This window comes from Muscardinus avellanarius (genome assembly GCF_963383645.1).
Source record: "Muscardinus avellanarius genome assembly, chromosome: 1".
Classification (NCBI taxonomy): domain Eukaryota; kingdom Metazoa; phylum Chordata; class Mammalia; order Rodentia; family Gliridae; genus Muscardinus; species Muscardinus avellanarius.
In genome coordinates, this window is record NC_137786.1 from 36,206,627 (window position 1) to 36,229,914 (window position 23,288).

The 23,288-nt window shown below is 39.6% G+C and overlaps 1 protein-coding gene across 1 annotated transcript in view; it reads left to right on the forward strand.

Moving 5' to 3' along the window:
- The window catches only part of C7 (complement C7), a gene marked incomplete at both ends in the record, with an annotated part of 76,459 nt that extends 62,978 nt beyond the window's left edge, over positions 1-13,481 (forward strand). The window contains 4 exons of the mRNA XM_080701629.1: positions 3,746-3,937; positions 8,542-8,632; positions 10,830-11,017; positions 13,300-13,481. Of these exons, the coding sequence (XP_080557755.1) occupies positions 3,746-3,937; positions 8,542-8,632; positions 10,830-11,017; positions 13,300-13,481 (653 nt within the window). The remainder of the gene's footprint in view (positions 1-3,745; positions 3,938-8,541; positions 8,633-10,829; positions 11,018-13,299) is intronic.
- Between the last annotated feature and the right edge of the window lie 9,807 nt (positions 13,482-23,288).

Here is a 23,288-nt window from a genome sequence, read left to right on the forward strand (position 1 = left end):
ATTTCTCATTTTTCCCTGTTGTTTTTCTAAGTAGATTTGAGTTAAAGAATGTAATTAAGAAAGAACAGAGATGAAAAGCCAAAGAATATTGAGTAGTTTTATGGTTGTAAGGTTAAAGATGGCACTTAAAAAAATTCTGATAGCGCCGGGCGTGGTGGTGCACGCTTGTAATCCCCGCGCTTGGGAGGTGGACACAGGAGGATCGCAAAGGTTCGAAGCCAGCCATGCTGGCTTAAGAGACCCTGTTTCCAAATAAAAAAGTATAAAAATAGGTCTGGGAATGTAGCCTGGAAGTAGAATGGTTTCCAGGAACCCCAGTACCACACACACACAAAAAATTCTGATAGCAATATACCTAATTGAAGCTAATGATGGTCAAAAGAAAATGGCTCTTTGGAAAAATCTGGGGTGGGTAGATTGAGAAGGTCTTCCCCACATAAGACAGAAAAGTGGCAGTCCTGAAAAGTCTGGTTGTAAGGGAAGGCAATGCTTCATGGCTGTTATCTGTCGACTAGTTTATTTCAAGTAGTTGCATTGCTTTGAGGGCAGGGGAAGAGGATACCAGTGTTGTTACCCTTCAGTCACTTAGTGGTCAATTATGTGCCTGGCACTGGGGGCCTGTGTTCCAGGGGAGCTGAAGAGTGAATTCAGTTCTTTTTGTATCTAAGGTGAAAAAGCAGAACAAGCATCTCAATGCCATCTAAGACTGCTTTTAAAAAGATGCCCTGATGTACATTTATAAACATATCAAAGCCAATCACTAAGCCAAACATGAGAAGAAGGAAGGAGGAAGGAATGGGGGGGGGGTTGGGGAGGAGCTAAATGAGTGACGTGTGCATGTATATCTCTACCTTCTTATACTCCATTAAGATATATGACTACAATGCACCAATAAAATTTTTTTAAAAATTAAAAAAAGACTTCCGGGAAGATGGCGACCGAGAAAAGCGGGGCTTAAGAGTCCCGCTAACAACCAATCTCCATTACCACAAAAAGAGCGCCTTTCATAGCCAGAAAACACCATCACCAGAAAAACAAAAAAACCACCAGGCTCCAGAGAGAAAGCGGACTGAGAACAGAGCTCAGGGCCACAGAGGAGACACACGCGCCTGAGGACGCGGCAGCAGCGCCATACTGCTGGCGGCAGCGGCGAACTCAGCGGACGGCTACAGCAAGCCAAGGTGAGCCGATGCGGAACAGCCAGGCGGGATCTTTTGGCGCAGACAGCATTTAAAGCTCCCAGTGGCTGAGCTCAGCACACGCTGCAGGGATTCAGAGTGGAAATCAAAACCAGAGAAGAAAAAATACGCCAGCCTCATGGCCGAGGGCGTGGCAGAGGCGCCATATTGCCACCGGTGGCAGCAGCAGCAGTGAATTCACCGAGTCCAGTACAGCTACATCTACGTACTCAAGAACAGTGAGTCAAATTGCGGGCCACAGAGGAGAAATCCCAGTATTGTGCCTCCTGGGACTTGACCCAGTGAGGGAGTGGTGGTGGCAGAGATATCACACCATAGGAGAGCGTGCAACCTGGCACCCCCCATAGTTTAAAGCAGCCTCTATCGACTCCCTGGGTCGGAGACTCTGTGATACAACCCAGTAAAGGAGTAGTAGGGTCTGAGATAATACAGACTCGAGATCCAGAGCACCTTAAGTGAAGCCATAGTGACCTAAGGGAAGAACCCAGAGAAGGCACAAACCTCCAAAATCATGGGAAAGAGGAATAACACTGAAGTAATGAATGTGCACAACCCCACAACATCAGAACCTGATAAAACAGAAAATCAGAGATTTCTAGAAGATCAAATCAGGAAAATAACTGTAGAAATAATAGAGGTGCTTCGAAAAGAACTCAGAGAGAGCCAAAAAGAGATAAAGGATGCAATTAATGAAGTAAAGGCCTCAATTCAAAGCACAAACAACCGATTAGAACACATGGAGAACAGAATCTCGCTCTTAGAAGATGAGCAATCCAAAAATGAATGCATAGTTTCTAATCTAGAAAAAGATATCCAACAGCAGGAATCTGACATTGAAGAAATATGGGCCCATCTTAAGAGAGCTAACCTAAGAATAATTGGAATAGAGGAGGGAAAAGAAAGTGATACCAAAGGGATCAACAATCTCTTCAAGGAAGTAATAGCAGAAAATTTTCCAAACATAGAGCAAGAGGTTGATACACAGATCCAGGAAACTTATAGAACTCCCTTTAGACAGGATCGGAGAAGAGGATCCCCACGCCATATAATTGTCAAAATGACCAATGTGGAAGCCAAGCAGAGAATCTTAAAGGCAACAAAAACAAAGGGCCAAGTGACATTCAGAGGCAAACCAATTAGAATCACTCCAGACTTCCCAAACCAAGTCATGAGAGCCAGAAGGGCTTGGAGTAACATATTCCAAACTCTGAAAGAAAACAACTTCCAGCCAAAAATTTCCTATCCAGCAAAACTTTCTATCAAATTAGATGGAGAAATAAGAAGCTTCCATGACAAACAGAAACTGAAGGAATTTATGTCTTCAAAACCAGCGCTAGAGAAAATACTCAAAGAGATTAACTACAAAGAAGAAATAGGTAACACTCACCAGAACCAGAGAAACAAGAGTTTCCATCCAACAGACAACTAAGATTGGTTATCTGTGGAGATTCATTATTTATGTTAGTCTTTTACCTATCTCTAAATTGTATTGTTTGCCTTTATTGTTGTTAATTTTTAGGATTTCTAGTTGGAATATTAATATATCTTCAGATATAGCATTTGGAAATATTTTATCCAATTCTATTAGTAACTTTTAACTCTGTTTACATTGTCTTTGGATATACAATATTTTCCTTTATTTTTTAGGGAGTTTGTATACGCTTCTGTTGCCTGTGCCATTGAAATCATATCCAAGAAATCACTGCCAATTTCAATGTTGTGAGGTTTTATGACCCAGATTTTTCTCCTAAAAGTTTATAGTCTTAAGATTTATATTTAGGTCTTTTATCTAGTTTGAGTTAATACTTGTATGTGGGATTAGGTAAGGGTCCAATTTTATTCTTTTCCATGTAATTATTATTTTTCAACAATATTTAGTTAAAAGATTATTATTTCCACCACCAAATCTTCGTGGAAACCTTGTCAAAAATAACTTGACAATATAGGGAAGAAGTTAGCTCTAGGCTTGTATTTGACTCCAATGGTCTATATATCTGCCTTTAGAACAGTGCTACACTGTTTCAATTATTGTAGCTTTATATGGTTTGAAGTCAGAAAGTGTACATCTTCTAGCTTTGTTTTTGCTTCGAGATTGTTTTGGGTATCTGGAGTCCATATTCCATATCAGGATAGATTTTTTTCTGAAGAATAAATATATGATAGTTTCACCTAAAAAAAAGAAAAAAATATTCTCTGGTAAGAAAGAAAGCAAAAAGAAATATTGAAATGTTATCTTTAAGTCATCAAAAGCTTGGTATCAGACAAATGAAACTGTTATGTGAGATTATCATTTTTAATTTTGGATAAATTGCTATAATACTAGATGTCAACCACTAAGCCAAGCATGGGAGGGAGGGATGGGGAGAGAATGGGGTGGGGATCGGGTGGGGGCTGACTGGGCGATGTGTGCATGTATGTCTACAAAAGTTTCTATCCCACTATGATGTATGAATATAGTGCACCAATAAAATAAAATTAAAAAAAAATTAAAAAAAGATGGCCGAGGGAAGCAATGTTTCTTGTTTTGTGCTCTGTTTTATCTTTAGAAATCACCTGTGTTCTACCTGTACTGACGAATGGCCTACAGAGTCATCCCCACAAACCCTTCTACAACATTGGAGAGAAGGTGACCCTTTCCTGCTCAGTGGGCCTGTCCTTAGAAGGTCCTGCGACATTTCTCTGTGGCTCCAGCCTTAAGTGGAGTCCTGAGCTGAAAAATGCCCGGTGTGTGCAGAAAGGTGAGTGTGTCTATTTCAGGGTCCCTGCACTCGGCTGAGTGCATGTCCTTTTGGTCACCTGTGTGGTATTGTGTCACCATCACTAGGAGTCATTTCTTCCTGCCTCCCAGGAGAATGAGGTCAAGATGGAAGTGGTGCTGCAGTTATTCACATGATGCACATAGGCTTGTGAAGTGTACGGCAGGCAAGCATGCACCTGATGATTCGGAAACATCTCACTTAAAGCCTCCATATGAAAGATTACATCACTATAGCTGTCAGGGTGCCAAGAAAACAAAGGATTTATAAAAGCAAACTTTTGTTTTCCTTCTTATTTTTTCCTTTGATTACATACAGGGATAAGATATTTTACATAAAATTTTGTGTGTTTAATTTCTGGGCTCCCAGGGAGCTTATTGGTATTATTGAAATTGAAAATAAAAAATTTAACACCTTGAGGCAAATATTATTGAAGGTATTACTGAAGAAAAACATTCATGTTTGTAAAGTTGTTCTTAATAGAGGAAATCCCCAAATCCAGTATTTAAAACACTATGCAAATTGAAATGTTCTGTCTTGAGATTCTAAGGTAGAAACAAATTTAGAAGACAAAAAAATTTCTTTTTAGAAATATATGCGGTGGAATGGATTTGTTTTAAAATAATTTCTCATCTCTTCTATGCTTATTTTTACTTTGTGGTACTTGGGGGTGGAACCCAGAGGCTTTCTACCTCTGAGCTATACTCCCAGACCTATTTTATATTTTATTTGGAAACAGGGTCTCACTAAGTTGCCGAAAGCCTCACTAAGTAGCTGAGGCTGGCTTTGAACCTGTGCCATCCTCCTGTCTCAACCTCCCAAGTGGATTGTAGTCCTCGGGAGGATTACAAGCGTGCGCCACCACACCAGGCTATGCTTACTTTTTACTAAATGGAAATATTGCATTTTTACTAGCTGAAACCAGAAAAGAAGAAAAGCTCACTTGCATATTATTTTGTATGATATAATTTCTAGAGTGTATGCTTTTTAATTCAATGCTCAACTCATCCCTCTGGTGAGGATGAAGTAAACTCCATAAGTGATACTGTCAGGTGAATTAGATGTTGATGACTGAAGAGAAAGTGGACCACACGGAGCACTTTGCTGCCCATGGTGGATACGGGCTGTGGGGAGAAGCAGATGACCGGCAAGAGAATGTGGTGGTGCAGGTCCAAGCCCATTGCTCCCCTGTGCCAGTCTGATGTGCTTGTTATCTGTCAGAGCTCCACATCAGAAGACAAGTGCTTTGTTTTCTACATACACTGAAGCATAAATATGAGTTCATTGGGGATTTGTAAAGTAATGCACCTGTCCCTGTAATTCTAAAGTGAAGGAGAACAATAAACAGTTGATGAGGTCACCCTTGTGTTCCTAAGGAGATGATGTAGTTGTCTTTCTGAATTTTCTACTTCAGTCATTTTATAGCACAATTTAGTATGAATTTTCTCCCACTTAGTAGAAAATTCTATTAAAACTGGTTTTAATTAATGATATTTTTCAGACCTGTGTGTTTTTATGAAGATGTAGATAACAATAATAACTACTCTTAAAATAAGCCTATGACAAACAAAATATCACAGGTTTGTCAGCCTCCAAAGTATCAGCTACAAAAATAAGTAAATAAATAAAATACCAGCTGTTTTAGTAGTCTTTTTTTTTTTTTTTGGTGGTACTGGGGGTGGAACCCAGAGGCTTTCTACCTCCTGGCCATACTCCCAGACCATATATATATATTTTATTTGGAAACAGGGTCTCACTAAGTTGCTGAGAGCCTCACTAAGTAGCTGAGGCTGGCTTTGAACCCGTGCGATCGTCCTGTCTCAGCCTCCCAAGCACGGGGATTACAAGCATACGCCACCACGCCCGGCAGTAGTCTTCTTTTATTGTGGTAAAATGCATGCAAGATTTGTCATTTTAACCATTTTTAAATGTCTAGATCAGTGGCATCAGTATGTTGCATAAACACCACCACTACCCATTTCCAGAATTCTTTTTTCCATTTTTTCTAAGTTGAAACTCTATATCCATTGAACAATAACTCTCCATTCCCTCATACCTTCGCTGGATCATTGCTCTCCTATTGATGTGAGCATAGGCACATATTTGTGTGGGCTTTAAGAGTGTCTACATAGTTAACCAAGCTGTAAGATAAAGTTCTGTTCTTAACTACAAAATTCTTAAACATCTTTAGTGTAAGGTGATCCTATAAGGGATTTTTTTTTCCACAATGAAATTATAATGATTTTAAAAAAGCATGTATATAAAAACTAAAATTTCAAAATGTAGCCTTAAATAAAATTTCAGTCATAATGCACACCTATTTTATACGGCTTTATCTTTGAACTCTAGTTTTGGTATCTCAACCTCAGTGCTATTGTGATTTGGGGCCCGTGAGTCTGTTGTGGGAGCCTGTCCTGTGACTGAGGATGGTTAGCAGTATCTGTGGTCTCTACCAGGTGCTAGAAGCACCTCCTCCCTATGGTGACAATAAAAACATCTCTAGGCATTGCCAAATGTGCCTCTGGGGGAAAACCTTTTTTTCCTGGTTGAGAAGCACTGGTCTAAAATATGCCACTTAAAAATTTTTACTTTGGAATAACTGTATTTTAGAGAAGCTGCAAATATAGTTTTCACATACCCTTTACCCATCTTTATTTCTTACATAACTGAGTTGATTAAAAGTAAGAAATTAATATGAGTACAATACTGTTGAAAAACTACACACTTTATTTGGATATCACCAGTTTTTCCGCTAGTGACCTTTTTACATTCTACAATCCAATTCAGCATACGACATTATAGTTAGGATAATACCACTTAAAATTGAAATATTTGAAGAATGATTATTTGTCATTGATATTTCTGGCCATGGCAGGCATACTTCAGATTACTACCACTTTCCATATGTAGGAATTGTTCACAAGATTATACTGTCATATCTAAATCTCTTAGATTTTCCAAAGTAAGGAACTATTTAATAGTTTTTGTATTCATAAAAACATACTTTTTATATAAATATACTGAAATATATAAAATGAATATCTAGTTTTAGAATCCAAAGTATATCCCAGAAACACTTCAATTGATGCTATGTTCATATATGAAATTCAATGTCAATCTCAATATCATGTTTGGGGAAGGAGACAGGTGGGGTGAGAAGGAAGTTCATCAGGTGCTTTGTGCACATATGTCTCTATTACTCTGAAGTTCATTATGGGGTGTGATTACAATGCACTACTAAAAGTACATTAAAAAACAAAGTATATGTCAGTGACTTCCCTGGTAATGAACCTGGGAGCAGGTGGGCAAATCAAGGTGCTTGGGATTATTTACATTATGATTTATTTAGTCAGTTTAGGCTCTTGTAAGCTGGACCAAGGTATCTTCCTGTCAAAAATTGGCATGATAGTTTATTTTTTATAAGATTCTAGGAAATATAAAGTAATGGAGAGAATTTTATTAATGTAAGTTCCTCCAGAAACTTACTCAGTTTGAGGCATGGTGGCGCGCATTCCTAATCCGAGCATTCAGGAGGCAGAGACCAGAGGATCACTGTTTAAGAACACCGTTGGCTACTTAGCAAGGCACTTCACAACTCAGTGAGACCCTGTTTAAAAATAGAAAGACTAAAGCCGGGCGTGGTGGCGCACGCTTGTAATCCCAGCATTCGGGAGGCTAAGACCTAGAGGATCGCGGTTTGCAGACAACCTCAGCTACTTAGTGAGGCCCTCTGCAACTCAGTGAGACCCAGTTTCAAAATAAAGAATAAAAAATAGGGCAGGAACGCCGGGCGTGGTGGCGCACGCTCGTAATCCCCGCGCTTGGGAGGCGGAGACAGGAGGATCGCGCAGGTTCGAAGCCAGCCGCGGGTGCTGGCTTAGGAGACCCTGTTTCCAAATAAAAAAAAAAAATGTAAAAATAGGTCTGGGAGTGTAGCCCAGAGGTAGAAGGGCTTCCAGGAACCCCAGTACCACCAAAAAAAAAAAAAAAAAAAATAGGGCAGGGGTGTAGCTCGGAGGTCAAATGCCCCTGGGTTCCATCCCAGACCCGCAAAAAAAAAAAAAAAAAAAAGACTAAAAAAAAAAAAAAAACTAGAGCTGGTAGTATAGCTCAGAGGTAGAATGCCCCTGGGTTCTATGGTTCTATCCCCAGTAACACACATGCACACACACACACACACACACACACACACACACACACACCATATATATATATTACCAATTGTACATGCTCAAGAAAGGGTAACTATTACCACCAGTGCTACCTTTCTCGTGTAAACTGCTCTATAGATTTGTTATTCATTTTTTTTGTGGTACCAGGGGTGGAACCCAGGGGCTTTTCTACCTCCGGGCTATGCTCCCAGCCCAATTTTATACTTTATTTGGAAACAGGGTCTCACTAAGTTGCTGAGAGCTTCACTCAGTAGCTGAGGCTGGCTTCAGATTTGTTATTCATTTTTAAAGTAGAAACCCCCTACAGCTGAGAATAGTACAGACCCTGGTTCAATATTTAAGAGAATATCCTGCTTACTGTGTGGAAGCTCTTCTTCCCCAAATGATTGCATCTTCTTTATGCTTTTCTTTTAGAAACCCCTTTAACTCAGACAGTTCCTGAATGTCAGCACTGGGAGAAACTGCAGAATTCAAGATGTGTTTGCAAAATGCCCTACGAATGTGGGTAAGCTCTGTTGTCTACACTTTTCTGTTTTTTTTTTTATCCTAGATAAATGAGATGATTTCTTAGATGCTAGTGTCCGTTAGATTGAAGGTGTGTTTTACCAATGGCTAAGGGTCTTTTTGCAATGTATTCTGGCTCATTAGCTGCCGGTTTCTTGCCTGGGTGACCAGGCTGACAGTCACCGTGTTAAGAGGTGTTCTATTCTTACTAGTGGGAAATGCTGGGGGACTACTTGAACACTGCTTGTTCTATATATAAAACAGAGGAAAAAGGCAAAACTGTCATCTGAGGACTTAGAGCTTTAGAGGATTAGGCTGAAATTCCCAGGGACAGAAACTCTTAAAGTGGTACTGATGGGGAAAAGAGCAGCTACTTTTTTGGTTCTTGAAGCCTTTTCTCTAGATTTGCATTGTAAGAATGTTATGAGCTTGAAATTATTGTGGGAGGGCATCTGGAGTAGCTGGTACATGTTTATGTCATGGTCCTAGTATTAGGATGAGAAGCGGTATATAGCAGGCCTCTTGACAAAAGTGTGGGCAAAGTAAAGGAGATTACAAGCTTCAGAGCAAGACTCTTGGACTAGTAACAGCTGTGCCATCTATCCACTGCCAGGCCTGAAGGAGGGAGGAGAAGAAGAATTTAGGGAACCTGGAGAGAGAAAGGGCTTTATGGAGATGGCCAGTGAGGATAAGCAGACTCTTTCAGGCCTTCAGATCCCACAGAGGGGAGCCAGAGGGATAAACACCCCAAATGTAAGCTCCTTCCTGACTCCAACCTCCCACTGTCACTCTCCATTGAGAAACCCACCTGAAGTTGAGGACAAAGAAGTCCCTGTTGTGGTCCTTACCAGTCAGCCTCCCAGGTGGATGGGGAAGAGGGAAGTCTGGGAGGAAATGGGAAAAATTCAGCCCCTGGGCTCATGGGCCATCTTTAAGGTTAAGAATCAAAACACTGATATAATGACTAATTTCTTGGCTTTCACTTGCTATGGCCATTAAAACAAAAATTGGTTTGTGATAGTATATGGTGATCCTATATAGTAACTTCTGATGTGAGGAAGACGATAACTAAATGGTACAAATAAAAATGGTGGTCAGCTCCAATCCATTCCGACTATCATATTACAACTCTGCTGTTATTCTCTATTAGTCATTGTTTAAATAGAATCACTTTCCTCCGCTTTCCAACTTCCCCAGTTCCTGTGCTTTCTCTGCAGCCCATCTTTTATAGACATGGTATCGTATAAGTTTTTCATATCATTTCATGGTATCAGATAACAAGGCGGCATGTAACATCTCTGCCATTTCAGCTCTTCTGATTAGTTCTATTTAAAATTTAAATATACACAGCAAGAGATAAATACAAATCAAAATGATAGTTTTTGTTATGTTAGTAAATCCAGGTAAGTATATTTTTTAAAATTTATTTTTCAAGTAAATTTAGCTCTTGATCAAAGAGAAAACTAAATAAAATATGGGAATGTAGAGTCTTTCTGACTTCATGTGATAGACAAAAAGCACATTGTTTGCACAAATGCTTTTCTTATCCATCAGCATTAAAAAATGTGGTTGTTTTTATTAGTGACATTTCTAAATAGCTTATATCTTACTATCTTAGCACCAGTGCATAAGAAAGAAGTAGCAGTTTTTATGAAACATTTCTAAAGTACTTTGTAAACATAGACCCTTTAAAAATAGCTTTGAAAAAAACAGGTTCATCTTTCCTAGGTGATTCAGGGTCATTTATTATAGGACAATACTGTACTGTGGACATGAAATCTCAGGGCTGCTGGGATGGGAGGAGCTCACTTCTCTTGTGGTCAATAATTTCATTGGATAGGATCGCTTTGATTTTTTAATCCTTCCTGATTTTCTTTCTTCTTTGTTACCAATTTATTAGCAGTCCCTCACAGAGCTCACCTTCTCATCTAGTTTGCTATATCTGAACTGTTCTAGATGAAGCTAACACTAGGTAGCTACGCTTGCAAACTATGAACACATACAGAGTAAATATGTCCATTTTGAAGACCCAAGGGTGTTGGGCTCCAGGAAGGAAAGGGATCCTAGTCAATGCTCCAGTTTTCGCTGTGGGCGGTAACATGTGGAGCAATGAGCCTTAAAGCCTCGCTTTTCACTTTCTCCTCCTCAGCTCTTAAGAACAAAAATCTTGTAAATAATGTAATTAAAATTCTTTTCAGGTCTTCCTTGAATGTATGTGCTCGAGATGAGAGAAGCAAAAGGATATTGCCTCTAACAGTTTGCAAGATGCACGTTCTCCACTGTCAGGGTAGAAATTACACCCTCATTGGTAAGGACGGCTGTGCTCTCCCTGCTTCAGCTGTCGACAGAGCCTGTGGCACCTGTCCACTATGGGCCAAATGTGATGGTAAGGAGCGTGTGGTACTTGTGATGATCAGGATGCTGAAGTAATAGTACTGTGGCCTTAGACAATGTTCTGATTAGTAGTGGATCCAGGCAGATGCTTGAGGATATCAAAGACTCATGCTGCTTTGACAGTAAATGCCCTTTCCATTTCCTTCCTTGGAGAGGGGCACAGATCAAGTAGCTAAGAGGACCAGAATCCATTCCTGATGATCTAGTGTTCTCTGCAACTTCAGTGATTCCCATTCCACCTTCATGACTTTTGCTCTTTGTATTATTCATATCATGTACTCATTTTCTTTTTTTTTGCTGGTCTGAGAATAGAACCCAGGGGCATTCGACCTCCAAGCTATACTCCCTGCCCTATTTTTTATTCTTTATTTTGAAATAGGGTCTCACTAAGTTGCGGAGGGCCTCACTAAGTAGCTGAGGCTGTCCGCGAACTGCAATCCTCCAAGTCTCAGCCTCTCAAATTCTGGGATTACAAGCATGTGCCACCACGTCATATACTCATTTTTTTTTGGTGGTATTGGGGTTCCTGGAGACCCTTTATCCTCTGGGCTACACTCCCAGACCTATTTTATACTTTTTTTAAAAATTTGGAAACAGGGCCTCTTAAGCCAGCGTGGCTGGCTTTGAACCTGCGTGATCCTCCTGTCTCCGCCTCCCAAGCACGGGGATTACAAGCGTGCACCACCACGCCCGGCTCATGTACTCATTTCTAAAAGGAGTAACATAAACATTTTTTAAAAATGGTAGCCGGGTATGGTGCACACCTTAATCTCAATACTTGGGAGGCTGAGACTGGTGGATCACAGATCTGAGGTCGTCCTTAGCAACCTATTGAAGCCCTCAGCAACTTAGGGAGACTCTGTTTCAAAATATAAAAAAAAAAAAAAAATGAGCTGGGGGTTTAGTTCAGAGGTAGAGTGTCCCTGAGTTCAATCTCCAGATTGCCCCTTCTTCCCCCCAAAAGAGACCTTATATATTACATCCTTTAAAGAAAGTATCTTTTGTCATAAGTATTTGGTTACTAGAAAAATCCATACAGTAAGAACAAGAGAGTTGAGGATTCCTCTAGGACTGATAAGGATCTTTGTGATAAGAAAATCTATTAAGTTTTAGAGGGGTGTTAAAAACATACTACCACCAAGCTGACACTTTCTCCTAGGAAATCAGAAGAATTTGAAGATAATAGACAAAATAATTACTTCCTTGATTCAGTGTTTGCTAAGTCTGTGTCCAGGTAGCATTTACAATGATCTTCAATACCACCAAGGCCATGGCACACGTCCCAGTTTTGGATGGGCTGGGTGGCTGGAGCAGTCTCTTCCCTGCCTCTCTGCATCTGTAAACCTGTTCCCCACCAGCTCTTGGCTCCCTCCCCATCCTGGACTATACCTAACAGGCACCTTTCCCCTCACTCCATCATGGTTTGCAGCACAGACAAAGACATATGTGACTGTAGCCACAAATGGGATTATTTTGGGTTTGGTGGTTCCCCACCATCTGCTGCCTGACCCTGTCACTCCTCTCCTTCTGGAGACATCTAGTAAGTGTATTTCAGCACACCCTTTTCCCAGATAGACTCCTTTCCTCCCCAATTCATTTCTGGTTTGTTTTTATAGCATATGTAGCCCTTTGTGTGCCATGCCTTCTCCCTCAAAACAAGTTTAATTATTCTCTCTATTTTTTTCCTCTTTTTCTTTCTCTCTTTCTCTTAGTGCTGGGGATTGAACTCAGGGGCATTATACCTCTGAGCTATATACCCTCAGCCCTACTTTTATCTTTTATTTGGGAACAGGGTTTCACTAGTTTGTTAAGAGCCTTGCTAAATTGCTGAGGCTAGTTCTGAACCTGTGATCCTCCTGTCTCAACTTCCAAAATACTAGAATGACAGGCATGACCCACTAAGCCCAGCTTAATTCTCATTCTCTCTCTCTCTCTCTCTCTCTCTCTCTCTCTCTCTCTCTCAAAAAAGACTCTTTGTTCTTTTGCTGAGATCTTCTCATCTGGTCTGGAAGGATGAAGGATTACACTTGATAGCTGGCTCACATGATGCTGGCATGTGTGAGGAGAGAGCCAGAGAGTACCTGACTTGAATAGAATTGCCTCACATGGGTCCAACCAATAGAAAGCCATTCATTCCAAGTGGAGTAAAATGCCTCAGTTGCCTGGTCCTACTGGTCTTCCAGGGGATAATGATTACTCTGAAGGTAATGTGGTTTGGCCCTCCCAAATCCATGATGTGCATACCATCAAACCTCTCTCGTTTATATTTTCCAGCCCAGAGCAGCAAATGTATTTGCAGAGAAGTCTCGGAGTGCCAGGAAAAAGGGTTCAGCGTCTGTGTGGAAGTGGATGGCAAGGAGCAGACAATGTCTGAGTGTGAGGTGGGAGTCCTGAGCTGCGGAGGGCACAGTATCTCTGTCACCAGCATAAAGCCCTGTGCTGCAGAAACCCAGTAGGCTCTTGAGGACTTTGATCATCCAGCTTGGAATCCAGCAGGCAGCTGGGGTTGAGTAAAAACACCTGCATAAATGGGCACCTAGACCACTTCGCCAGCATGAAGACTCATTCATTTTTTCCTCCTTCCTCACCAGTGTACACTTCTCTCCTGGACTCTCAGCCACCTGTGTAAACAAACCCTTTGTTCTCCCAAACCCAAGCCCAGAGACTCTCCCCCCATCTTTTAAAAATGACAGGATGAAGAATATTCATAAGCCATTGGAAGAGCTAGCTGTTCTTGGAAAAATTCTCTGGACTTTGACTTTTTTGACTGCAAAATTAGAGGGCTAGACTAGAGATACATACATGCTCCATTCTTCCTTATGGTTCTATTAATGTATGACTGACCCAGCCAGTGGGCCAGAACACACTCTATGAATTGATTAGGAAAACAGAAAGAACACAATTTCCTGATTAGAAAGGTTGGCTTCCCTCAATGAAATCAAATACAAAAAGGAACTTGAATGAAAAAAGACAGATACAATTATTTCCGCCCTGAGTTGTAATGTCACGCTTCACCCTGCTGAGTCAACCGCCACATGTGGGGATCCTATTCTTGTCTGAAGATTGAACCACTGAAATGTCAGAACAGAATTCATCATGCTATGGTCACAGGGTGCCTTCTGCCTTCTTGTCTGAGAACAAATATGATTCATTCTATTCCTGGGGGCTTTTCTATAGTACGTGCAAGGCACAAGACCTACAATTAACCACCACCCCCTGGTTTTGAAGAAAGTATCACTTCATATTCGAGTTACTAAGTGATGCAGATTTGAGAATAATATTCAATGTGGATACATGCTTAGATGTGAAGCACTGGCCTTCTATTTATTCCTTATTTGTTTTTCTTCAAAACATAAAAAAGCATCTGTAGTAGGTGAAATAAGTGGGCATAAGTAGAATTTTAAATAGGCTTTTATATACAAATACTATCTCTTTTTTTCTAGTGCTAATAAATACATTTCAGGAAACTTTAGTTAAGATGATAAGAATCAGAAAACTTATTAGAGATGCTATTCTTTAGAATTGTTTGATCTGTATAATATTTGATTTTAGAGAACATTTCAATGAAGAATGGTAATGACTAATGTGTTCTTGCTTGAAGTTTTCTGTCTGATCCAGATCTACCTTTTTATACCAAAGTGTCTTGAGGGAGGAGGCAGATGTAATATGTGGAAGTTACAAGGAGGCAGGCTTCAATTGATTGAAAATAATAATATTAAGACATGTCATTTGCATTTATTGGAGGTTATTATGGAAGACAATTTCTCTTTTTAAGTATACTTTTATTGGTGCATTATAACCATACATCATATTGAGGTTTAGTGTGATAGAAACATTCATGTATATATCACCTAATACATTTCCACCCTGTTCCCGCCCCATTCCCATGCATAATATTGGAATTGATAATAATAGTTTCATGAATGTACATAGGATTGTTTGGACTGATTCCTTCATCATCTCCTCCCTCCCCGCCTATCCCTTTCTCTGTCTCCTTCCACTATTCTACTGATATCTCTCCTCATTATCTGAAGTCTATTTTGTTTCTCAATTTCTCTCTAGCTTCCATATATGAAAACCCATGACCCTTTACTTTCTGAGACTGGCCAAGCTCACTTAGCATAATATTCGCTAGTTATAGAGGATAGTTTCTACCCTGGGTGCAGGGATTGATTTGAAAATGTCAGACCTGGATGCAAACCCCATGGTAAAGAGCTGAACAAGAAACCCATTTGGGAGAAGCTATCTCAGTATCCTTCCAATAATTTCCCTTGTGGACTTTGGCTAGTAGGTTAATTATGAATCACCACATCCAGGTCCTAATATAGAGGATATGGTCAGCATTATTAATGCCAACAGAGATCCAAATCTGAAGTAAAAAATGTCAGGTTGAACATCTCTAGTCTAAAAATTCCAATATCTGAAATGTTCCAAAATCTGAAACTTTCTGAACGCTGCATGATGCCACAAGTGGAAAAATCCCATACTTGACCTTGTGTGGTGGGCCACAATCAAAAGCCAGGTACACTAAAATGTTATTTTAAATTACCACCAGGCTATACGTGTAAGATATATAGGAAACATAAATGAATTTATGTTCAGACCTGGGTCCCATCCCCAAATATCACATAACATATATGGAAATGTTATAAAATTAAAAAATTGACACTGAAAACTATTCTCATCCCAAACATTTTTGGATGAAGGATACTCGACTTGTAGAAGATTTAACAACTAAGAAATGAGAAAAAAGTTTCAGCTGAGTTGCTGAAGGGGCACTAATTTTTTTTTTTTTTTTTGTAGTACTGGGGTTCCTGGAAGCCCTTCTACCTCTGGGCTACACTCCCAGACCTATTTTTACATTTTTATTTGGAAACAGGGTCTCTTAAGCCAGCACGCGCGGCTGGCTCTGAACCTACGTTATCCTCCTGTCTCTGCCTCCCAAGCGCGGGGATTACAAGCGTGCGCCACCACGCCCGGCGGCACTAAATTATTAATGAATCATCAGAGAAGGAAAAGAGTGGTAAAGGTGGTTGTAAAGAGATACTATTTTTTGTGGTGCTGGGAATTGAACCCAGGGGCTTTCTACCTCTGAGATATACCCCAGCCCTTTTTACTTTTTATTTGGAATCAGTAACTCACTAAGTTTCTGAGAGCCTCACTAATTTGCTGAGGCTGGTGTTAACCTGCAATCTTCCTGTCTCAGCATCCCAAGTAGTGGGATTACAGGTGTGTGCCACCCATGCCCAGCTAAGAGATATTATTTTGATATACTGTTTTGTGCCTATTTTTTATTTTTGAACATTCTTACACATATTGACCTTTCCTCAAGTCATACAGGAACATTCACAATTACCTAGAGAGAACCAAGATTCTTGCAGCAGGTTTACAAGGAGAAAGTCACTTTCAATGAGTCTTTAAAAATGCTTTGAGATTTCCAAAATGAGTTTTTGCTCACCTGACGAGAAGCCTGTGAGAAAAATCTATAGGGATTATTTGTACCATGAAAATAAATTTCAAAGAGAATAGAGAGTGGTGTGAGAATCCTCCCTGCTGCCTTTCCCTCTGCCTTAGATCAGGTGAGGGTCATCTGAGCTAAGATGGGATATAACTTAGGAGAAAACTGAAGATGGTGGGAATTTAGGTCATCTGAACACAAGGAGAACAGAGGGAGATAGAGAAAAAAATTGGGGTATCACCATTACTGGTTTTAGGAAAGTGCAGAAGAGCCAAGGCATATCCCACAGACATGCCTTTTATCACTCCTTACATGAACACTGCAACTTATGTGGATGCAGAAGAAATCTTGGAAGACCTCCTAATGGTGTTGGCACTGGGGAGTGCCTTCCAGTGACACCCCACACATTCCCTAATGATTGGTCAATGCAAGTGCTGCTAACTGGTGCCAGAAGCTTTTTAAGCCCCATCCATACTTCTTTGCGTTATCCCATTCTTGCCCATCCAGTTCAGGTACATGTAATCACTTTGAAACAGAGGGTGAGTTTTTGATATTCAGGTGGGATATGGTAGGGAATAGAGTGGCAAATACCTGAAGAAAATGACCGCTGGAACTCTGGGTTACCTAGCAACTACTTGGGAATACAGAACATTGGGTTGAGGGCTCCTTCTAAGCTAGGCAGATGATGGCTAAGCTCAGCTTCACTTGAGACTTACGAACACGTCCAATCCTTGAGTAGATAATCAGAGTTGCAGGTTCTAGGCAGCTGCCTTACCCAGCATTTCCTGAAACAGCTTTTTATGGGCCCACACAGAAATCATAACTCAGTTTTTCTTTGAATTAAGATGTATCCCAATCAATATATTTTGACCTTGTGTTTTTTAATATTTAAAATTTTTATTGCTGATATGTTAAACCCTGTGTTTTATAATTTATATAATTCTCCTTTGAGGGATTCTCCCAGTGACTTAAGGGCTTTCTACTAAGCCCCACCTTTTAAAGGTCCCCAGCACATATTAGTAGTGCCATCCTGGAGTCCAAGCCTTTGACACAGAAGCCCTTGGGAAATGCTATCCATATCATAAACATTTGTCTTATTTTTGAGACCAGTATTCTAGTTAATGGAGATGGACATCATAAACTTGAAGAAGTTAAACTGAGGTGCTGCATATTTTGGGGCAAGATAATGTGGGTATTCTGATATATCTACTGCTCATCTTTTCTCTCTCTGTGGTAAGAGGAGGGTAAGCAAAGGAGGAGAGAGAGAGAGAGAGAGAGAGAGAGAGAGAGAGAGAGAGAGAGAGAGAGAGAGAGAGAGAGAAGGAGAGAGGAGGGAGAAAGAATATGAAAGTGCTGCTCTCCAAATAGATTTGGAAGAACTGAGCAACCCTATTAGTCCTGTTCCTACTAGTCCACTGAGATTTTCCTTCCTTGATTGACTAAAGTATTAAATCTCTGTGTTAGAAACAGAATGGCCTGTCTCTCTTTCAGAGCACTAAGCCAGAAAGCAACCTCTGTAGGAGGCAATTTCCGTTAATATCAGAGAAATCAAAGGTTTATGCCTGCTTTTCAATTACCTTGGTCTTTCAGGCAGTTCGCACATTTGGGGACAAGAAAGCTGATGGCATGATAGGAGTCCCTGCTGTGACAACCAAAGACCTACAATTTGTCTTTTTATTTATTCCTGTCACGCTCTGAAAGCAGGGCTCCAAATTTACACTCAAACATCAATCGTGTAGAAAAATTTGCTTTTTTAGACAAGGGTTAACAAGACCAGAGGGAAAGACTGCCATGGTTTCAGAAGAGGTGGGCTGGAGGCTAAAAGGTGGGCAGGAGAAGAAAGAACATTAAAATATTCTTTTTGATTCACAGGCCAAGGACAATTTCCTGTGAAAGGATAAATATAAAGAAGGGCTTTGCTGTGTTATCACTGTTATTTGTGTGTCCCTAGTAGAAGAGACTTGACTGAAATCCAGGGGAGGGGCCTTAGATCCATAGGGGATCAGTGATGTTCAAGAAAGAGTAAAATTGCCTGGGAAGATGAAGCATATGTAACGTTGACTTGAAGGTCATGACACAATAATCAACTGTCCCAGTGAGCTGAGAACACAGAGGGACCAAAGGACTTCTTGGCAATGGCGAAATGGAATTTTTTCTGCAAAAGAAAAATTTCTTCTGACATCTTTAAGAGAAAGTGATTAACCCAGAAGGCTCAGGATTCATGTGCCATTAGAATATACACAATCCAACCAACTGTGTATTATAATATTTAGTAAGTGGCCACAAGGGAGCTCCATGTGCAGAAACTTTTATACACAGATAGTACCATGAGCAACTCCTGGAGTCAGGCAGGATGTAAAACCATGCACAAACTCACTAGTAGACCCTTGTGGCTCTACCAGGTAAAATAGCTTTGATATAATGATAATGAGCTTTCCAAAGCATTTTCAGTCTCTAATTTAATGATTGACTTTAGCATGGATATGGTTCACAGATTCATTAACATGATAGAGAAATGCAATTTGAGGAGATATAGTCCCCAAATCCTCCCTAGCCTGGTAAAGTTAGGGATAGACCTTCTGTGGTTCTATGTCCCCAGGGCTCAGTACACTGGCTATACTCAATTTTCCATAGTTATGCAGCAAAAGGTATATTCCAGAAAGGGCCCTTTTGCTTTCCAGGTTAGTGTTCATCCTCTCTCACCATAGAGCTGGCCATTTGCTGTCTTGTATAGCTATGGGTTTTATGTTTGGGTTATGTCTTGCATAGTGACATGTGTATGGATGGTCTCTTGCAATACATATAGGTCTGGTATTCTGAAGTGCTAGTATGGATGAACATAATCATCCCTTTTTTTTCTTCCATGAAAATGTGTCCCTCCAAATTTGTTTCCTTCCTTTTTTCTAATATAGATTGGGTATTTATTCTTATTTCCTTATGATGGATTGATTGAGGGTGAAGAAGCTCACTATTGGAAATTGTGGTAGAGAAGGAGTCAGAGTACTTAAGTAGGAAGCTTAGAAATCTCTGAGATCTAAACATTAACAGACAATCTTAAGTCCTGGGGAGTTGATCTTAGGATGCTGGCTTATCAAGAGAGCAGTGATTCTGCTTCAAGCACTGGAGGTATCCACAGATGATAGTTCCTTTGGATGTAGAGTGGGAATTCCGATCCTGCAATAAACAGTCCCATTTTGGTGGGAGAAAGAAGCTTGTTTTAGTCCATTTATGCCACTACAATCAGGTCCCACAGACTGAGTGGCTTCAACAACAATGCTTATTTCCTACAATTTCTGGAGGCTGGAAAACCCAAGATCCAGGTGCTGGAAGAATTGGTGTGTGTTGAGGGCCTGCTTTCTGGCTTGCAGTCAGCCACCTTCTTGTTGTGTTCTCTCATGGCATAGAGAGAGGTGCTCTGGTTTCCTCAACATCTTAGAAGGACACTAATCGCATTGTGAGAAACCCACCCCCATGCCCTCAACCAAGCGTAAGCCTCCACCTCTAAATACTGCTATGATAGTGATTAGAGCTTCAACATAGGAAGCTGTTCTCCTGTTCTTTTTATTTGAAAATTTTATTGGTGCATTGAAGTCATACATCTTAATGGGGTACAAGATGGTGGAGACACACATGCACACATCACCCAATTAGCCCTCACCCAATTCCTGCTCCATTCCCTCCCCTTCCCTCCTTCTCATGTTTGGCTTAGTGATTGACATTGATATGTTTTTGAAAGTACATCATGTGCATTAGAGAACTTCCCTCCTTCTTCCCCCTATCCCCTCAGTTAGGTTGCCTTATTTGCTCATCTATAGTATCTCCTTCTTCATCTAGAGTTCCTCCTATGACCCATTTTCTCCCTAGCTTCTGCATATTTGGAAGAGCATCTGATTTCTTATTTTTTGTGACTGACTAATTTCACTTAGCATAATGTTCTCCAGTTCCATCCATTTCCTTGTAAATGATGTAACTGTGTTTTTCTTTATGGCTGAGTAAAATTCCATTGTGTATATATCCCATAGTTTTGGAATCCATTCATCTGTTGATGGACATCTTGGCTAGTTCCATAGTTTGGCTATGGTGAATTGTGCAGCTATAAACATAAATTTGCATGCCTTATTTTGGTAGGTTGGTTTCCATTCTTTTGGGTAGATACCCAGAAGTGGTGTTGTTGGATCAAATGGTAAATTTGTTCCCATTCTTCTGAGGATCCTCCTTACTATTTTCCAAAGTGGTTGCACTAATTTTCAACCTCCCCAACAATGTATTAGAGTTCCTGCTTCTTCACATCCTTGCCAGCATTTGTTGTTGTTTGTGTTTTGAATGATTACCATTCTAGTTGGAATTAGGTGAAATCTCAGGGTAGTTTTAATTTGCATCTCTCTGATTGTTAATGATGTTGAGCATTTTTTAATGCATTTATTGGCCATTTGAATTTCTTCCTTCATGTACTGTCTATTTAGATGACTCACCCATTTTTTGATTGCAATATTTGTTTTCTTAGTGTGGAGTTCTGTGAATATTCTAGATATTAGAACTCTATCAGAGGAGTAGTTCCAAAAATCTTCTTCCATTCTGTTGGCTCTTGGTTAAAGTTCTTGATAGTTTCTTCTGGAGATCACTTTTGGAAGTATGCCATTTTGATGATATTTATTCTGCCTATCCATGAACATGGAAGATCGTTCCATCTTCTAAGATCTTCATTGATTTCTTTGATGTTTTGTAATTTTCTTTGTAGAGGTCTTTTACCTCCTTGGTTAAGTTTATTCCTAAATATTTTATTTTTTGTGGGAAATCCTGAGTGGAAGTGTTTTCTGGATTTCTTTTACCCTAGTTGGTTATGGTGTTTGATTTATGGTGTTTTGAATGCATGTTGATAGTATTTTGTTTAGCAGTTTTGCATTCAAGTTCATCAAAGATATAGACCTGTAGTTTTCCTTCCTTGAGCTGTCTTTATTTGGTTTTGGTGTTAATGTGATATTGGCTTCAGAGAATGTATTTAGGAGAGTCCTGTTTTTTCTATTTCATGAAATAGATTGAGAAGTATCAGGATTAGCCCTTCTATAAAGGTTTTATAAAATTCATTTGGGAAACAATCTGATCCTGGGCTTTTCTTTGATGGTAGGCTCTTTATTGCTGTTTCAGTCTCTTTGATTGATATTGGTTGGTTTAACATTTTTTATATCTTTTTGAGTCAGTTTAGGAAGGTTGTATTTATCAAGAAAGCTGTCAATTTCTTCCAGATTTTCCATTTTGTTGGAGTATAGTTTTTCAAAGTAGTTTCTGATAATCCTCTGGATTGCTACACTGTCACTGGTAATATCTTCTTTTACATTTCTTATCTTTGTAAGTTGGGTTGATTCTCTCTCTTTTTTTCTTTGGTTTAGTTGGCTAGTTGTTTATCTATCTTGTTAATTTTTTGAGAAACCAGCTTATTGTTTTGTTGATTTTTTGTTGCTTTTTAATTCTCTACTTTGTTGATTTCTGCTCTGATTTTAATAATTTCTTGTTTTCTCCTGGCTTTGGGGTTAGATCGTTCCTGTTTTTCAAGGGCTTTGATGTGTGTCATTAGGTTATTTATTTGGTGGTTTCTGTTCTTTTTATGTGAGCACTCAGTGGTATGAATTTTACTCTTAATAGTGCCTTCAAAGTGTCCCAGAGGTTTTGATATATCTTTATTTTTATTTGTTTCTAGATTTTTTTTATTTTAAGCCTTACTTATTTTATGACCCATTCTTCATTCAGCAGTGTGGTAGTCAGTCTCCACATGTTATGTGGTTTTTCTGGGTCTTCTTTTTTATTTTATTTATTTATTTTATTAAACAAATTTTTTATTGAACATAAATGGTACACATTTAAACTATATTTGGTGCCCTCTCCCCACCGCCCTCATTTTCCCTTCCCCCCTCCCACCAATGGTTGTCCAGGTTAACCATGTCATATTCATAATTTTACACATATTCAGATGTAGACCCTCATTAATCAAGATCAGCCTTCCTCCTCTCCTATCTTTCCATTCAAACTTTGCTGATATTTCCCCTCCATTATCTGGAGTCCCACTGGTGTCCTCTGTGTTTCCTAGTTTGGGCATATTAGAGGAAACATATGTACCGTCTCCTTCTGTGTTTGGCTGATCTCATTTAACATAATGTTATTATAGTTGGTTTCTAGTTTTATTTCATTATGGTCTGAAAAGACACAGGGAAGTATGTCACATTTTTGAATTTGCTAGTGCTCACTTTGTGAGAAGTTTCTGTGAGCAGCTGAGAAAAATATGAACTCTGCTTCTGTTTTTAGTGGAAGATTTTTATTTCTCCATCTAATTTGAGAGATAGTTTTGATGAAAAAATATTTTTGGCTTCAAGTTGTTTAGTTTCAGTTTGGAATATGCTATTCAAGGCCCTTCTGGCTTTCATGACATGATTTGGGAAGTCTGGAGTGATTCTAATTGGTTTCCCTCTGGATGTCACTTGACCTTTTGTTTTTTTTGTCTTTAAGATTCTCTCTTGGCTTCTACATTGGTCAGTTTGACTATTATGTGGTGTGGTGAACCTTTTCTCTGATCTTGTCTAATGGGGATTCTTTAAGTTTTCTATACCTGTGTATTGACCTCTTGTTCTGTTTGGAAAACTTTCTGATATTATTTCTTTGAAAAGATTGTTGATGCTTTTGGTTTCACCTTCTATTCCCTCTTCTATATCAATTATTTTTAGGTTAGCTTTTTAAAAATGGGCCCATATTTCTTCAATGACCAATTCATGTTATCAAATTGCTTTTTCTAAGTTATATACTTTATATACTATGT